At 46.0% G+C, this 19,672-nt stretch overlaps 1 protein-coding gene across 1 annotated transcript in view; it reads right to left on the bottom strand.

Annotated features, from left to right (window-relative positions):
* LOC106612138 (NEDD4-binding protein 3-A) overlaps positions 1-19,672 on the bottom strand; it is an 82,527-nt gene that overhangs the window by 13,132 nt on the left and 49,723 nt on the right. The window contains exons 3-4 of the mRNA XM_014213044.3: positions 17,254-17,431; positions 1-64 (exon numbers count right to left, since the gene is read on the bottom strand). The exon at positions 1-64 is cut by the window's left edge and continues 146 nt beyond it. Coding sequence (XP_014068519.2) covers positions 1-64; positions 17,254-17,431 — 242 coding nt within the window. The remainder of the gene's footprint in view (positions 65-17,253; positions 17,432-19,672) is intronic.

Below are 19,672 nucleotides of genomic sequence, written 5' to 3' on the forward strand. Positions count from 1 at the left end.
GGTTCTGCATGGAACTGAAGTTCTTAGGTGTGACGGGCTTGAAGGCAGATGGCCTGAGACGAGACTGGAGGGAGAAGAGGGAGAGAGAGAGAGGGAGAGAGGGAGAGAGAGAGGAAGAGTAGAAGAGTTAGTACCTGAAACTGTCAGGGTGGAGTGAGAGAGACAGGTAGAGAGATATAGAGAGACAGTTGGAGAGGTATAGAGAGACAGACAGGGAGAGAGGTATAGAGAGACAGGGAGAGAGGTTTAGAGACAGAAAGGTGGAGAGGTACAGAGAGACAGACAGGTAGAGAGGTATAGAGAGACAGACAGGTGGAGAGGTACAGAGACACAGACAGGGAGAGAGGTATAGAGAGACAGACAGGGTATGGAGAGACATGTGAGAGGTATAGAGAGACAGTTAGAGAAGTATAGAGCGACATGTAGAGAGGTATAGAGAGACAGGTAGAGAGGTAAAGAGAGACAGGTAGAGAGGTATAGAGCGACACGTAGAGAGGTATAGAGCGACAGGTAGAGAGGTATAGAGAGACAGGTAGAGAGGTATAGAGAGACAGGTAGAGAGGTATAGAGAGACAGGTAGAGAGGTATAGAGCGACACGTAGAGAGGTATAGAGAGACAGGTAGAGAGGTATAGAGAGACAGGTAGAGAGGTATAGAGAGACAGGTAGAGAGGTATAGAGCGACACGTAGAGAGGTATAGAGAGACAGGTAGAGAAGTATAGAGAGACAGGTAGAGAGGTATAGAGAGACAGGTAGAGAGGTATAGAGACAGAAAGGTGGAGAGGTACAGAGAGACAGACAGGGAGAGAGGTATAGAGAGACAGACAGGGTATGGAGAGACGTGAGAGGTATAGAGAGACAGTGAGAGAAGTATAGAGCGACAAGTAGAGAGGTATAGAGAGACAGGTAGAGAGGTATAGAGACAGAAAGGTGGAGAGGTACAGAGAGACAGACAGGTAGAGAGGTATAGAGAGACAGACAGGTGGAGAGGTACAGAGACACAGACAGGGAGAGAGGTATAGAGAGACAGACAGGGTATGGAGAGACATGTGAGAGAAGTATAGAGCGACAAGTAGAGAGGTATAGAGAGACAGGTAGAGAGGTATAGAGAGACAGGTAGAGAGGTAAAGAGAGACAGGTAGAGAGGTATAGATAGACAGGTAGAGAGGTATAGAGAGACAGGTAGAGAGGTATAGAGAGACAGGTAGAGAGGTATAGAGAGACAGGTAGAGAGGTATAGACAGGTAGAGAGGTATAGAAAGACAGACAGGTAGAGAGGTATAGAGCGACAGGTATAGAGGTATAGAGAGACAGGTAGAGAGGTATAGACAGGTAGAGAGGTATAGAGAGACAGGGAGCGAGGTATAGAGAGACAGGTAGAGAGGTATAGAGAGACAGGTAGAGAGGTATAGAGAGACAGGTAGAGAGGTATAGACAGGTAGAGAGGTATAGAAAGACAGACAGGTAGAGAGGTATAGAGCGACAGGTAGAGAGGTATAGAGAGACAGGTAGAGAGGTATAGACAGGTAGAGAGGTATAGAGAGACAGGTAGAGAGGTATAGAGAGACAGGTAGAGAGGCATAGAGAGACAGGTAGAGAGGTATAGAGAGACAGACAGGTAGAGAGGTATAGAGAGACAGACCGGTAGAGAGGTATAGAGCAACAGACAGGTAGAGAGGTATAGAGCAACAGACAGGTAGAGAGGTATAGAGAGACAGGTAGAGAGGTATAGAGCGACAGGTAGAGAGGTATAGAGAGACAGGTAGAGAGGTATAGAGCGACAGGTAGAGAGGTATAGAGAGACAGGTAGAGAGGTATAGAGCGACAGGTAGAGAGGTATAGAGAGACAGGTAGAGAGGTACAGAGAGACAGGTAGAGAGGTATAGAGCGACAGGTAGAGAGGTATAGAGAGACAGGTAGAGAGGTATAGAGAGACAGGGAGAGAGGTATAGAGAGACAGACAGGGAGAGAGGTATAGAGATGTATAGAGAGACAGGTAAATAGGTATAGACAGGTAGAGAGGTTTAGAGAGACAGACAGGTAGAGAGGTATAGAGAGACAGGGAGAGAGGTATAGAGAGACTGGGAGAGAGGTATAGAGAGACAGGTAGAGAGGTATAGAGAGACAGGTAGAGAGGTAAAGAGAGACAGGTAGAGAGGTATAGAGAGACAGGTAGAGAGGTATAGAGAGACAGGTAGAGAGGTATAGAGAGACAGGTAGAGAGGTATAGAGAGACAGGTAGAGAGGTATAGAGAGACAGGGAGCGAGGTATAGAGAGACAGGTAGAGAGGTATAGAGAGACAGGTAGAGAGGTATAGAGAGACAGGTAGAGAGGTATAGACAGGTAGAGAGGTATAGAAAGACAGACAGGTAGAGAGGTATAGAGCGACAGGTAGAGAGGTATAGAGAGACAGGTAGAGAGGTATAGACAGGTAGAGAGGTATAGAGAGACAGGTAGAGAGGTATAGAGAGACAGGTAGAGAGGTATAGAGAGACAGGTAGAGAGGTATAGAGAGACAGGGAGAGAGGTATAGAGAGACAGGGAGCGAGGTATAGAGAGACAGGTAGAGAGGTATAGAGAGACAGGTAGAGAGGTATAGAGAGACAGGTAGAGAGGTATAGACAGGTAGAGAGGTATAGAAAGACAGACAGGTAGAGAGGTATAGAGCGACAGGTAGAGAGGTATAGAGCGACAGGTAGAGAGGTATGGAGAGACAGGTAGAGAGGTATAGACAGGTAGAGAGGTATAGAGAGACAGGTAGAGAGGTATAGAGAGACAGGTAGAGAGGTATAGAGAGACAGGTAGAGAGGTATAGAGAGACAGGTAGAGAGGTATAGAGAGACAGGTAGAGAGGTATAGAGAGACAGGTAGAGAGGTATAGAGAGACAGGTAGAGAGGTATAGAGAGACAGGGAGCGAGGTATAGAGAGACAGGTAGAGAGGTATAGAGAGACAGGTAGAGAGGTATAGAGAGACAGGTAGAGAGGTATAGACAGGTAGAGAGGTATAGAAAGACAGACAGGTAGAGAGGTATAGAGCGACAGGTAGAGAGGTATAGAGCGACAGGTAGAGAGGTATAGAGAGACAGGTAGAGAGGTATAGACAGGTAGAGAGGTATAGAGAGACAGGTAGAGAGGTATAGAGAGACAGGTAGAGAGGTATAGAGAGACAGGTAGAGAGGTATAGAGAGACAGACAGGTAGAGAGGTATGGAGCGACAGACCGGTAGAGAGGTATAGAGCGACAGGTAGAGAGGTATAGAGAGACAGGTAGAGAGGTATAGAGCGACAGGTAGAGAGGTATAGAGAGACAGGTAGAGAGGTATAGAGAGACAGGTAGAGAGGTATAGAGAGACAGGTAGAGAGGTATAGAGAGACAGACAGGGAGAGAGGTATAGAGATGTATAGAGAGACAGGTAAATAGGTATAGAGAGACAGGTAGAGAGGTTTAGAGAGACAGACAGGTAGAGAGGTATAGAGAGACAGGTAGAGAGTAATAGAGAGACAGACAGGGAGAGAGGTATAGAGAGACAGGTAGAGAGTAATAGAGAGACAGGTAAAGAGGTATAGAGAGACAGGTAGAAAAGTATAGAGCGACAGGGAGAGAGGTATAGAGAGATAGAAAGGTAGAGAGGTACAGAGATTGACAGACAGGGAGAGAGGTATAGAGAGACAGAAAGGTAGAGAGGTACAGAGAGACAGACAGGGAGAGAGGTATAGAGAGACAGAGGTCATCTGCCTTTGGCCTAACATGCAGGAACCTGGACTTCATCAAGTAAATTGGAAATACAGACATTGTCATCCTACAACAAACATGGTACATAGGAGATGGACCCACTGGTTGCCCTCTAGGTTACAGAGAGCTGGCAGTCCCATCCACCAAAGTACCAGGTGTGAAACAGGGAAGGGACTCAGGGGGTATGTTAATTTGGTATAGAGCAGACCTAACCCACTCTATTAAATTAATCAAAACAGGAACATTTTACATTTGGCTAGAAATTCAAAAGGAAATGATCTCAACAGAGAAAGATGTCCTCCTGTGTGCTACCTATATCCCCCCACTAGAATCCCCATACTTTAATGAAGACAGCTTCTCCATCCTGGAGGGGGAAAGCAATCATTTCCAGGCCCAGGGACATGTACTAGTCTGTGGGGACCTAAGTGCCAGAACTGGACAAGAACCTGACACCCTCAATACACAGGGGGACAAACACCTACCTGGAGGTGACAGCATTCCCTCCCCCATTTGCCCCACAAGGCACAACTATGACAACATGACCAACTAAAACGGGTCACAACTCCTGCAGCTCTGTCGCATGCTGTGTACGTACATAGTCAATGGTAGGCTTCGAGGGGACTCCTATGGTAGGTACACTTTTAGGCCATGTCTTGGCAGTAGTACTGTACAGTCGTGGCCAAAAATTTTGAGAATGACACAAATATTAATTTCCACAAATTTTGCTGCTTCAGTGTCTTTAGATATTTTTGTCAGATGTTACTATGGAATATTGAAGTATAATTACAAGCATTTCATAAGTGTCAAAGGCTTTTATTGACAATTACATGAAGTTGATGCAAAAAGTCAATATTTGCAGTGTTGACCCTTCTTTTTCAAGACCTCTGCAATCCGCCCTGGCATGCTGTCATTTAACTTCTGGGCCACATCCTGACTGATGGTAGCCCATTCTTGCATAATCAATGCTTGGAGTTTGTCAGAATTTGTGGGTTTTTGCTTGTCCACCCGCCTCTTGAGGATTCACCACAAGTTCTCAATGGGATTAATGTCTGGGGAGTTTCCTGGCCATGGACCCAAAATATCGATGTTTTGTTCCCCGAGCCACTTAGTTATCACTTTGCCTTATGGCAAGGTGCTCCATCATGCTGGAAAAGGCATTGTTCATCACCAAACTGTTCCTGGATGGTTGGGAGAAGTTGCTCTCGGAGGATGTGTTGGTACCATTCTTTATTCATGGCTGTGTTCTTAGGCAAAATTGTGAGTGAGCCCACTCCCTTGGCTGAGAAGCAACCCCACACGTGAATGGTTTCAGGATGCTTTACTGTTGGCATGACACAGGACTGATGGTAGCGCTCACCTTGTCTTCTCCGGACAAGCTTTTTTTGTTTGGGATGCCCCAAACAATCGGAAAGGGGATTCATCAGAGAAAATGACTTTACCCCAGTCCTCAGCAGTCCAATCCCTGTACCTTTGCAGAATATCAGTCTGTCCATGATGTTTTTCCTGGAGAGAAGTGGCTTCTTTGCTGCTCTTCTTGACACCAGACCGTCCTCCAAAAGTCTTTGCCTCACTGTGCGTGCCGATGCACTCACACCTGCCTGCTGCCATTCCTGAGCAATCTCTGTACTGGTGGTGCCCCAATCCTGCAGCTGAATCAACTTTAGGAGATGGTCCTGGCACTTGCTGGACTTTCTTGGGTGCCCTGAAGCCTTCTTCACAACAATTGAATCGCTCTCCTTGAAGTTCTTGATGATCCGATAAATGGTTGATTTAGGTGCAATCTTACTGGCAGCAATATCCTTGCCTGTGAAGCCCTTTTTATGCAAAGCAATGATGACGGCACGTGTTTCCTTGCAGGTAACCATGGTTGACAGAGGAAGAACAATGATTCCAAGCACCACCCTCCTTTTGAAGCTTCCAGTCTGTTATTTGAACTCAATCAGCATGACAGAGTGATCTCCAGCCTTGTACTCGTCAACACTCACACCTGTGTTAACGAGAGAATCACTCACTCAATACTCATCAAAGCCAAAGGAACTGAGTAATATTAAGAAATGCTATATAGGGAAGGAATGTAGTGTGGAAACCTACCAAAAAACAATTAGGCAACAACAAATTCAATCCCTTTTAGACAACATGTTCCATTGTAATAGTGAAGGTGTAAACTTGGCAGTAGAAAACCTAAACAGTATATTTGATCTCTCAGCTTCTCTAACAGAAAACGAACAACAATGACAAATGGTTTGATGAAGAACGTAAAAACCTAAGAAAGAAATTGAGAAACCTGTCCAACCACAGAGACCCAGAAAACCTGAGTCTACGCCTTCACTATGGTGAATCACTAAAACAATACAGAAATAAACTACGGCAAAAGAAGGAACAGCACGTCAGAAATCAGCTCAATGTAATTAAATAATCCATAGACTCTAACCACTTCTGGGAAAATTGGAAAACAACAACACAAAGAATGATCTATACCCAAAATGGAGATGTATGGGTAATGTAACGGCTGTCGTAATGAGGGGACAAAGGTGCAGCGTGTTGAGTGCTCATGATTTTATTCCACTATGAAACACTTGAACAAAATAACAAAACGAAAACAAGCCAACAGTTCTGTCAGGTACAGAAAACAACTACCCACAAACACAGGTGGGAAAATGCTGCCTAAGTATGATTCCTAATCAGAGACAACGATAGACAGCTGCCTCTGATTAAGAACCATACTCGGCCCAAAACAAAGAAATACAAAACATAGAATGCCCACCCCACACCCTGACCTAAGAAAATAGAGAAATAAACCGTCTCTCTCAGGTCAGGGCGTGACAGTACCCCCCCCCCAAAGGTGCGGACTCCCGGCCGCAAACCTGAACCTATAGGGGAGGGTCCGGGTGGGCATATATTCTTGGCGGCGGCTCTGGTTCGGGGCGTAGCCCCCACTCTGCCCGCTGATCCCCCCGCTTCTGTGTCGCCGGAGGAACCAGACCATGGATCACTGCCGGAGGCTCTGAACTGCCAACTGCCGCTGAAGACTCTTGACTGCAGGCCGCCGCTGAAGACTCTGGGCTGCAGGCCGCCACTGAAGACTGGGTTGCAGGCCGCCACTGAAGACTCTGGGCTGCAGGCCGCCGCTGAAGACTCTCAGGATGTTCCGGGCTGCAGGCCGTCTCAGGAGGTTCCGGGCTGCAGGCCGTCTCAGGAGGTTCCGGGCTGCAGGCCGTCTCAGGAGGTTCCGGACTGGGGAGCGTCGCTGGAGGCTCCGGACTGGGGAGCGTCGCTGGAGGCTCCGGACTGGGGAGCGTCGCTGGAGGCTCCGGACTGGAGAGCGTCGCTGAAGGCTCTGGACTGCAGGCCGCCGCTGAAGACTCTGGACTGCAGGCCGCCGCTGAAGACTCTGGACTGCAGGCCGCCGCTGAAGACTCTGGGCGGCAGGCCGCCGCTGAAGACTCTGGGCTGCAGGCCGCCGCTGAAGACTCTCAGGAGGTTCCGGGCTGCAGGCCGTCTCAGGAGGTTCCGGGCTGCAGGCCGTCTCAGGAGGTTCCGGGCTGCAGGCCGTCTCAGGAGGTTCCGGGCTGCAGGCCGTCTCAGGAGGTTCCGGACTGGGGAGCGTCGCTGGAGGCTCCGGACTGGGGAGCGTCACTGAAGGCTCCGGACTGGAGAGCGTCGCTGAAGGCTCCGGACTGGAGAGCGTCGCTGAAGGCTCCGGACTGGAAAGCGTCGCTGAAGGCTCCGGACTGGAGAGCATTGCTGTAGGTTCCGGACTGGGGACCGTCGCTGTAGGTTCCGGACTGGGGACCGTCGCTGCAGGTTCCGCGCCATGGATCATCACTGGAGGCTTTGTGCCATGGATCATCACTGGAGGCTTTGTGCCATGGATCATCACTGGAGGCTTTGTGCCATGGATCATCACTGGAGGTTCCGCGCCATGGATCATCACTGGAGGCTTTGTGCCATGGATCATCACTGGAGGCTTTGTGCCATGGATTATCACTGGAGGCTTCGTGCCATGGATCATCTCTACAGGCTCCGGGCCATGGATCATCCCTACAGGCTTCTTGCCATGGATCATCACTGGAGGCTTTGTGCCATGGATCATCACAGGAGGCTCCGGGCCATGGATTATCACTGGAGGATTCGTGCCATGGATCATCCCTACAGGCTCCGGGCCATGGATCATCACTGGAGGCTTCGTGCCATGGATCATCACTGGAGGCTTTGTACGTGGAGCCGGGAACGGGTCTCCCCGGACTGAGGAGACGTACTGACAGCCTGGTACGTGGAGCAGGCACAGGATGTAATGGGCTGTGGAGGCGCACTGGAGGGAGAGTGTGAGGAGCAGGCACATGCTCACCACGATAAGCACGGGGAGTTGGCTCAGGTCTCAACCCTGACTCCGCCAATCTACCCGTGTGCCCCCCCCCCAAAAAAAAAAATATTATGGGAGCTGCCTCTCCTGCTTCCACGGCAGACTTCTGTATCTGTACATTTTAGAATATACTATTAAAGGCTACCAGAACCTACTGGATTCTCCAATTACATTGAATGAACTACAGAACAAAATACAAACCTTCCAACCCAAAAAGGCCTGTTGTGTGATTGGTATCCTCAATGAAATGATCAAATATACAGACCACAAATTCCAATTGGCTATACTTAAACTCTTTAACATCATCTTCAGCTCTGGCATCTTCCCCAATATTTGGAACCAAGGACTGATCACCCCAATCCACAAAAGTGTAGACAAATTTGACCCCATTAACTACCGTGGGATATGCGCCAACAGCAACCATGGGAAAATCCTCTGCATTACCATTAACAGCCCACAAAATGAGGTGGAAACTGAGCTGCACTTCCTAACCTTCTGCCAAATGTATGACCATATTAGAGACACATATTTCCCTCAGATTACACAGATCCACAAAGAATTCGAAAACAAACCCGATTTTGATAAACTCCCATATCTACTGGGTGAAATACCACAGTGTGCCATCACAGCAGCAAGATTTGTGACCCGTTTCTAAGAAAAGGGCAACCTGTGAAGAACAAACAACATTGTAAATACAACCCATATTTATGTTTATTTATTTTCCTTTTTGTACTTTAACCATTTGCACATCATTACAACACTGTGTATATACATAGTATGACATTTGTAATGTCTTTATTCTTTTGGAACTTCTGTGAGTGTAATGTTTACTGTTAATTTTCATTGTTTATTTCACTTTCGTATATTATCTACTTCACTTGCTTTGGCAATGTTAACATATGTTTCCTATGCTAATAAAACGCCTCGAACTGAACTGAGAGAGAGCAGCGCTATCTCCCTCACAGCCCGACTGCTGGTGTGTTCAGGCCAAGGTCTAGAAATCACTATTACCAACAAGGTTTCTATTAAATCAATCGTTTTCTCAGCTCTCTGCTCTCTCCATGTTGTTTCTCTGATGTTATACATCCAGCCTGGATGAGATGAATTCACCCTACTGCACTACTTAGTCTCTACAAGGAGTGTGTGATAAGTCAGATACAGACTGAAGGGACTGTGTGTGTGTGTGATAAGTCAGATACAGACTGAAGGGACTGTGTGTGTGTGATAAGGCAGATACAGACCGAAGGGACTGTGTGTGTGATAAGTCAGATACAGACTGAAGGGACTGTGTGTGTGTGTGATAAGTCAGATACAGACTGAAGGGACTGCGTGTGTGTGATAAGTCAGATACAGACTGAAGGGACTGTGTGTGTGTGATAAGTCAGATACAGACCGAAGGGACTGTGTGTGTGATAAGGCCGATACAGACCGAAGGGACTGTGTGTGTGATAAGTCAGATACAGACTGAAGGGACTGTGTGTGTGTGATAAGTCAGATACAGACTGAAGGGACTGTGTGTGTGTGATAAGTCAGATACAGACTGAAGGGACTGTGTGTGTGTGTGTGATAAGTCAGATACAGACTGAAGGGACTGTGTGTGTGTGATAAGTCAGATACAGACTGAAGGGACTGTGTGTGATAAGTCAGATACAGACTGAAGGGACTGTGTGTGTGTGATAAGTCAGATACAGACTGAAGGGACTGTGTGTGTGTGATAAGTCAGATACAGACTGAAGGGACTGTGTGTGTGTGTGTGTGTGTGTGTGTGTGTGTGTGTGTGTGTGTGTGTGTGTGTGTGTGTGTGTGTGTGATAAGTCAGATACAGACTGAAGGGACTGTGTGTGTGTGATAAGTCAGATACAGACTGAAGGGACTGCGTGTGTGTGATAAGTCAGATACAGACTGAAGGGACTGTGTGTGTGTGTGATAAGTCAGATACAGACTGAAGGGACTGTGTGTGTGTGATAAGTCAGATACAGACTGAAGGGACTGTGTGTGTGTGTGTGTGTGTGATAAGTCAGATACAGACTGAAGGGACTGTGTGTGTGTGATAAGTCAGATACAGACTGAAGGGACTGTGTGTGTGTGTGTGATAAGTCAGATACAGACTGAAGGGACTGTGTGTGTGTGATAAGTCAGATACAGACTGAAGGGACTGTGTGTGATAAGTCAGATACAGACTGAAGGGACTGTGTGTGTGTGATAAGTCAGATACAGACTGAAGGGACTGTGTGTGTGTGATAAGTCAGATACAGACTGAAGGGACTGTGTGTGTGTGTGTGTGTGTGTGTGTGTGTGTGTGTGTGTGTGTGATAAGTCAGATACAGACTGAAGGGACTGTGTGTGTGTGTGTGTGTGTGTGTGTGTGTGTGTGTGATAAGTCAGATACAGACTGAAGGGACTGTGTGTGTGTGATAAGTCAGATACAGACTGAAGGGACTGCGTGTGTGTGATAAGTCAGATACAGACTGAAGGGACTGTGTGTGTGTGTGATAAGTCAGATACAGACTGAAGGGACTGTGTGTGTGTGATAAGTCAGATACAGACTGAAGGGACTGTGTGTGTGTGTGTGTGTGTGTGTGTGTGTGTGTGTGTGTGATAAGTCAGATACAGACTGAAGGGACTGTGTGTGTGTGATAAGGCAGATACAGACCGAAGGGACTGTGTGTGTGATAAGTCAGATACAGACTGAAGGGACTGTGTGTGTGTGTGATAAGTCAGATACAGACTGAAGGGACTGCGTGTGTGTGATAAGTCAGATACAGACTGAAGGGACTGTGTGTGTGTGATAAGTCAGATACAGACCGAAGGGACTGTGTGTGTGATAAGGCCGATACAGACCGAAGGGACTGTGTGTGTGATAAGTCAGATACAGACTGAAGGGACTGTGTGTGTGTGATAAGTCAGATACAGACTGAAGGGACTGTGTGTGTGTGATAAGTCAGATACAGACTGAAGGGACTGTGCGTGTGTGTGTGATAAGTCAGATACAGACTGAAGGGACTGTGTGTGTGTGATAAGTCAGATACAGACTGAAGGGACTGTGTGTGATAAGTCAGATACAGACTGAAGGGACTGTGTGTGTGTGATAAGTCAGATACAGACTGAAGGGACTGTGTGTGTGTGATAAGTCAGATACAGACTGAAGGGACTGTGTGTGTGTGTGTGTGTGTGTGTGTGTGTGTGTGTGTGATAAGTCAGATACAGACTGAAGGGACTGTGTGTGTGTGATAAGTCAGATACAGACTGAAGGGACTGCGTGTGTGTGATAAGTCAGATACAGACTGAAGGGACTGTGTGTGTGTGTGATAAGTCAGATACAGACTGAAGGGACTGTGTGTGTGTGATAAGTCAGATACAGACTGAAGGGACTGTGTGTGTGTGTGTGTGTGTGATAAGTCAGATACAGACTGAAGGGACTGTGTGTGTGTGATAAGTCAGATACAGACTGAAGTTACTGTGTGTGTGTGTGTGATAAGTCAGATACAGACTGAAGGGACTGTGTGTGTGTGATAAGTCAGATACAGACTGAAGGGACTGTGTGTGATAAGTCAGATACAGACTGAAGGGACTGTGTGTGTGTGATAAGTCAGATACAGACTGAAGCGACTGTGTGTGTGTGATAAGTCAGATACAGACTGAAGGGACTGTGTGTGTGTGTGTGTGTGTGTGTGTGTGTGTGTGTGTGATAAGTCAGATACAGACTGAAGGGACTGTGTGTGTGTGTGTGTGTGTGTGTGTGTGATAAGTCAGATACAGACTGAAGGGACTGCGTGTGTGTGATAAGTCAGATACAGACTGAAGGGACTGTGTGTGTGTGTGATAAGTCAGATACAGACTGAAGGGACTGTGTGTGTGTGATAAGTCAGATACAGACTGAAGGGACTGTGTGTGTGTGTGATAAGTCAGATACAGACTGAAGGGACTGTGTGTGTGTGATAAGTCAGATACAGACTGAAGGGACTGTGTGTGTGTGTGTGTGATAAGTCAGATACAGACTGAAGGGACTGTGTGTGTGTGATAAGTCAGATACAGACTGAAGGGACTGTGTGTGTTGATAAGTCAGATACAGACTGAAGGGACTGTGTGTGTGTGATAAGTCAGATACAGACTGAAGGGACTGTGTGTGTGTGTGTGTGTGTGTGTGATAAGTCAGATACAGACTGAAGGGACGGTGTGTGTTGATAAGTCAGATACAGACTGAAGGGACTGTGTGTGTGTGTGATAAGTCAGATACAGACTGAAGGGACGTGTGTGTGTGTGTGTGTGTGTGATAAGTCAGATACAGACTGAAGGGACTGTGTGTGTGATAAGTCTGATACAGACTGAAGAGACTATGTGTGATAAGTCAGATACAGACTGAAGGGACTGTGTGTGTGTGTGTGTGTGTGTGTGTGTATGATAAGTCAGATACAGACTGAAGGGACTGTGTGTGTGTGATAAGTCAGATACAGACTGAAGGGACTGTGTGTGTGTGATAAGTCAGATACAGACTGAAGGGACTGCGTGTGTGCGTGTGTGATAAGTCAGATACAGACTGAAGGGACTGTGTGTGTGTGATAAGTCAGATACATACTGAAGGGACTGTGTGTGTGTGTGATAAGTCAGATACAGACTGAAGGGACTGTGTGTGTGTGTGTGTGTGTGTGTGTGTGTGTGTGTGTGTGTGTGTGTGTGTGTGTGTGTGTGTGTGTGTGTGTGTGTGTGTGTGTGTGTGTGTGTGTGTGTGTATGTGTGTGTGTGTGTGTGTGTGTGTGTGTGTGTGTGTGTGTGTGTGTGTGATTTACGTCAGATACAGACTGAAGGGACTGTGTGTGTGTGTGATAAGTCAGATACAGACTGAAGGGACTGTGTGTGTGTGTGTGTGTGATAAGTCAGATTCAGACTGAAGGGACTGTGTGTGTGTGATAAGTCAGATACAGACTGAAGGGACTGTGTGTGTGTGATAAGTCAGATACAGACTGAAGGGACTGTGTGTGTGTGATAAGTCAGATACAGACTGAAGGGACTGTGTGTGTGTGATAAGTCAGATACAGACTGAAGGGACTGTGTGTGTGTGATAAGTCAGATACAGACTGAAGGGACTGTGTGTGTGTGTGTGTGTGTGTGTGTGTGTGTGTGTGTGTGTGTGTGTGTGTGATAAGTCAGATACAGACTGAAGGGACTGTGTGTGTGTGATAAGTCAGATACAGACTGAAGGGACTGCGTGTGTGTGATAAGTCAGATACAGACTGAAGGGACTGTGTGTGTGTGTGATAAGTCAGATACAGACTGAAGGGACTGTGTGTGTGTGATAAGTCAGATACAGACTGAAGGGACTGTGTGTGTGTGTGTGTGTGTGTGTGTGTGTGTGATAAGTCAGATACAGACTGAAGGGACTGTGTGTGTGTGATAAGTCAGATACAGACTGAAGGGACTGCGTGTGTGTGATAAGTCAGATACAGACTGAAGGGACTGTGTGTGTGTGTGATAAGTCAGATACAGACTGAAGGGACTGTGTGTGTGTGATAAGTCAGATACAGACTGAAGGGACTGTGTGTGTGTGTGTGTGTGTGTGTGTGTGTGTGTGTGTGTGATAAGTCAGATACAGACTGAAGGGACTGTGTGTGTGTGATAAGTCAGATACAGACTGAAGGGACTGTGTGTGTGTGTGATAAGTCAGATACAGACTGAAGGGACTGTGTGTGTGTGATAAGTCAGATACAGACTGAAGGGACTGTGTGTGTGTGTGTGATAAGTCAGATACAGACTGAAGGGACTGTGTGTGTGTGATAAGTCAGATACAGACTGAAGGGACTGTGTGTGTTGATAAGTCAGATACAGACTGAAGGGACTGTGTGTGTGTGATAAGTCAGATACAGACTGAAGGGACTGTGTGTGTGTGTGTGTGTGTGTGTGATAAGTCAGATACAGACTGAAGGGACGGTGTGTGTTGATAAGTCAGATACAGACTGAAGGGACTGTGTGTGTGTGTGATAAGTCAGATACAGACTGAAGGGACTGTGTGTGTGTGTGTGTGTGTGATAAGTCAGATACAGACTGAAGGGACTGTGTGTGTGATAAGTCAGATACAGACTGAAGAGACTATGTGTGATAAGTCAGATACAGACTGAAGGGACTGTGTGTGTGTGTGTGTGTGTGTGTGTGTATGATAAGTCAGATACAGACTGAAGGGACTGTGTGTGTGTGATAAGTCAGATACAGACTGAAGGGACTGTGTGTGTGTGATAAGTCAGATACAGACTGAAGGGACTGCGTGTGTGCGTGTGTGATAAGTCAGATACAGACTGAAGGGACTGTGTGTGTGTGATAAGTCAGATACAGACTGAAGGGACTGTGTGTGTGTGTGATAAGTCAGATACAGACTGAAGGGACTGTGTGTGTGTGTGTGTGTGTGTGTGTGTGTGTGTGTGTGTGTGTGTGTGTGTGTGTGTGTGTGTGTGTGTGTGTGTGTGTGTGTGTGTGTGTGTATGTGTGTGTGTGTGTGTGTGTGTGTGTGTGTGTGTGTGTGTGTGTGTGTGATTTACGTCAGATACAGACTGAAGGGACTGTGTGTGTGTGTGATAAGTCAGATACAGACTGAAGGGACTGTGTGTGTGTGTGTGTGATAAGTCAGATTCAGACTGAAGGGACTGTGTGTGTGTGATAAGTCAGATACAGACTGAAGGGACTGTGTGTGTGTGATAAGTCAGATACAGACTGAAGGGACTGTGTGTGTGTGATAAGTCAGATACAGACTGAAGGGACTGTGTGTGTGTGATAAGTCAGATACAGACTGAAGGGACTGTGTCTGTGTGATAAGTCAGATACAGACTGAAGGGACTGTGTGTGTGATAAGTCAGATACAGACTGAAGGGACTGTGTGTGTGTGTGATAAGTCAGATACAGACTGAAGGGACTGTGTGTGTGTGATAAGTCAGATACAGACTGAAGGGACTGTGTGTGTGTGATAAGTCAGATACAGACTGAGGGACTGTGTGTGTGATAAGTCAGATACAGACTGTGTGTGTGTGTGTGTGATAAGTCAGATACAGACTGAAGGGACTGTGTGTGTGTGATAAGTCAGATACAGACTGAGGGACTGTGTGTGTGATAAGTCAGATACAGACTGTGTGTGTGTGTGTGATAAGTCAGATACAGACTGAAGGGACTGTGTCTGTGTGATAAGTCAGATACAGACTGAAAGGACTGTGTGTGTGTGTGATAAGTCAGATACAGACTGAAGGGACTGTGTGTGTGTGTGTGTGTGATAAGTCAGATACAGACTGAAGGGACTGTGTGTGTGTGTGTGTGTGTGTGTGATAAGTCAGATACAGACTGAAGGGACTGTGTCTGTGTGATAAGTCAGATACAGACTGAAGGGACTGTGTGTGTGATAAGTCAGATACAGACTGAAGGGACTGTGTGTGTGTGTGATAAGTCAGATACAGACTGAAGGGACTGTGTGTGTGTGATAAGTCAGATACAGACTGAAGGGACTGTGTGTGTGTGATAAGTCAGATACAGACTGAAGGGAGAGGCGTTGGCATCTTATTCATACACGGTCTTATAAATGACTAATGCAGGACATTTTAAAACACCTCCTCCAGCCTAGCCAGGTAATACCTGGTAGCATTTCATTATGTCTCCCCACACACACACACACACACACACACACACACACACACACACACACACACACACACACACACACACACACACACACACACCGCACACAGAACACACAGTCTGGGACGTCATTCATCTAGCACTGCCAGTGACTCAGCGATCCAGGGCAATTCTTCAAACTATAGCTAACTGTAGGGAGTAGGAAGCCAGGGTGATCTGTCAGAGACATGCTGGCTTTAGAGTATTAAAGGACGTTCTCTGTCAGAGACATGTTGGCTTTAGAGTATTAAATGACGTTCTCTGTCAGAGACATGTTGGCTTTAGAGTATTAAAGGACGTTCTCTGTCAGAGAGACATGTTGGCTTTAGAATATTAAAGGACATTCTCTGTCTGAGAGACATGTTGGCTTTAGAGTATTAAAGGACGTTCTCTGTCAGAGACATGTTGGCTTTAGAGTATTAAAGGACATTCTCTGTCTGAGAGACATGTTGGCTTTAGAGTATTAAATGACGTTCTCTGTCAGAGACATGTTGGCTTTAGAGTATTAAAGGACATTCTCTGTCAGAGAGACATGTTGGCTTTAGAGTATTAAAGGACAATCTCTGTCAGAGACATGTTGGCTTTAGAGTATTAAAGGACGTTCTCTGTCAGAGACATGTTGGCTTTAGAGTATTAAAGGACAATCTCTGTCAGAGAGACATGTTGGCTTTAGAGTATTAAAGGACGTTCTCTGTCTGAGAGACATGTTGGCTTTAGAGTATTAAAGGACGTTCTCTGTCAGAGACATGTTGGCTTTAGAGTATTAAAGGACGTTCTCTGTAAGAGACATGTTGGCTTTAGTATTTGTCCAAGGAATATCACCCCTATATGTTGTCCCAGAGATATCCCTATATGTTGTCCCAGGAATATCAGCCCTATATGTTGTCACAGGGGTATCATCCTTATATGTTGTCCCAGGGATATCATCCCTATATGTTGTCCCAGGGATATCATCCCAATATGTTGTCCCAGGGATATAACCCCTATATGTTGTCCCAGATATATCATTCCTATATGTTGTCCCTGGGATATCACCCCGATATGTTGTCCCAGGGATATCATCCCTATATATTGTCCCAGGGAAATCATCCCTAGACAGTATGTTGTCCCAGGGATATCATCCCTCTATGTTGTCCCAGGGATATCACCCCTATATGTTGTCCCAGGGATATCATCCCTATATGTTGTCCCAGGGATATCATCCCTATATGTTGTCCCAGGGATATCACCCCTATATGTTGTCCCAGGGATATCATCCCTATATGTTGTCCCAGGGATATCACCCCTATATGTTGTCCCAGGGATATCACCCCTATATGTTGTCCCAGGGATATCATCCCTATATGTTGTCCCAGGGATATCACCCCTATATGTTGTCCCAGGGATATCATCCCTATATGTTGTCCCAGGGATATCACCCCTATATGTTGTCCCAGGGATATCACCCCTATATGTTGTCCCAGGGATATCACCCCTATATGTTGTCCCATAACCAGGTGTTCTTCTCACCTTCTCATATTTCCCTCCAATGGGCAGTGAGTCCTTTGACACGTCCACCTCAGTTCCGTCTTTGTAGTAGAGCTTGATGTGTTCCTCCTCATGTCCATGCTCTCTCTTCATGGACTGCATGCTGGAGAAGATGTCCTTCCTACTGCTGCCTGGGCCACTACCCGCTTTGGCCTCTTTCCTGGTGGGAATCATTATAAAGGTTTTCATTCAGGCTTCAAGTCAATTGATAACCAATCAAGTCAATTGATAACAGCTTGTTATGAAAATTATTTATATTTCTATTCGAGTTTGCAAGAAAGGCATTTCACTGTACTGTACTGTACTGTACTATTTCATCTAGATTTACAACTTTACATTGTGGCTCAGTTGGTAGAGCATGGTGTTTGCAATGGTGTTTGCAACGCCAGGGTTGTGGGTTTGATTCCCACGGGGGGCCAGTACGGGGAGAAAAAAAAATGTATGAATTGAAATGTATGTAATGTATGCATTCACTACTGTAAGTCGCTCTGGATAAGAGCGTCTGCTAAATGACTAAAATGTAAAATGTAACAGCTTACTTCGCAAATACACTACATTCAGAAAGTATTCAGACCACTTGACTTTTTTCACATTTTGTTACATTATAGCCTTCTTCTAAAATTGATTAAATAAAAAATGTTCCTCATCAATCTACACACAATACCCCATAATGACAAAGCAAAAACAGGTTATTTACTTAAGTATTCAGACCCTTTGCTATGAGACTCAAAATTGAGCTCAGGTGCATCCTGTTTCCATTGATCATCCTTGAGATGTTTCTACATCTTGATTGGAGTCCCCCTGTGGTGAATTCAATTGATCGGACATGATTTGGAAAGGCACACACTTGTCTATATAAGGTCCCACAGTTGACAGTGTGAGCAAAAACAAAGCCATGAGATTGAAGTAATTGTCCGTAGAGCTCGGAGACAGGATTGTGTTGAGGCACAGATCTGGGGAAGGGTACCAAAACATTTCTGCAGCATTGAAGGTCCCCAAGAACACAGTGGCCTCCATCATTCTTAAATGGAAGAAGTTTGGAACCACCAAAACTCTTCCTAGAGTTCAGCAATCGGGGGAAAAGGGCCTTGGTCAGGGAAGTGACCAAAAACCCGATGGTCACTCTGACAGAGCTCCAGACTTCCTCTGTGGAAATCTTCCAGAAGGACAACCATCTCTGCAGCACTTTACCAATCAGGCTTTTATGGTAGAGTGGCCAGATGTAAGCCACTCCTCAGTAAAATGCACATGACAGCCCGTTGGAATTTGCCAAAAGGCACCTAAAGACTCTCAGACCATAAGAAACAATATTCTCTGGTGTGATGAAACCAAGATTGAACTATTTGGCCTGATTGCCAAGCCTCACGTCCTGAGGAAACCTGTCACCATCTCTACAGTGAAGCATGGTGGTGGAAGCATCATGCGGTGGGGATGTTTTTCAGCGGCAGGGACTTGGAGACCAGTCAGGCTCGAGGGATAGATGAACGAAGCAAAGTACTGAGAGATCCTTGATGAAAACCCGCTCCAGAGCGCTCAAGACCTGGAAGGTTCACCTTCCAACAGGACAACGACCCTAAGCACTCTACCAGGACAATGCAGGAGTGGCTTTGGGACAAATCTCTGAATGTCTTTGAGTGGCCAAGCTAGTGACCGGACTTGAGCCGGATTGAACTTCTCTGGAGAGACCTAAAAATAGCTGTGGAGCAACAGTCCCCATCCAACTTGACAGAGCTTGAGAGGATCTGCAGAGAAGAATTGGAGAAACTCCCCAAATGCAGGTGGGCCAGTCTTTTAGTGTCATACCTAAGAAGACTCGAGGCGGTAATCGCTGTCAAAGGTGCTTCAACAAGGTACTGAGTAAAGGGTCTGAATACTTATGTAAATGTCATATTTTATTTTATTTTCTATACATGTCACGTCCTGACCATAGTAAGTGGTTATTTTCTATGGTAGAGTAGGTCAGGGCGTGACAGGGGGTGTTTTGGGTTTTTCTATGTTTTCTATTTCAATGTTTAAGTTCTAGTTTTTCTATTTCTATGTTGAGGTTGTTTGGGTTGATCTCCAATTGGAGGCAGCTGATCCTCGTTGCCTCTGATTGGAGATCATATTTAAGTAGGGGTTTTTCTCTTCCTGTTTTGTGGGTTATTATCTTTTGAGTAGTGTTTGTTTCTCTCTGCGTCACAGTTTGTTGTTTTGTATATTCAGTTATTTTGTGTGTTTCATAAGTTTCACGGATTTAATAAAATGTGGAACTACAACCACGCTGCGTTTTGGTCCGATCCTTCAGTCAACCGTGACAATACAGTACTAATAAAAAGATTTGGACACACCAACAGTACCCATTCAAGGGTTTTTCTTAATTTCTACTGTTTTCTACATTGTAGAATAATAGCGAAGACAT

The sequence above is a fragment of the Salmo salar genome, chromosome 09, assembly GCF_965601325.2.
Source record: "Salmo salar chromosome 09, fSalSal1, whole genome shotgun sequence".
Classification (NCBI taxonomy): Eukaryota; Metazoa; Chordata; class Actinopteri; order Salmoniformes; family Salmonidae; genus Salmo; species Salmo salar.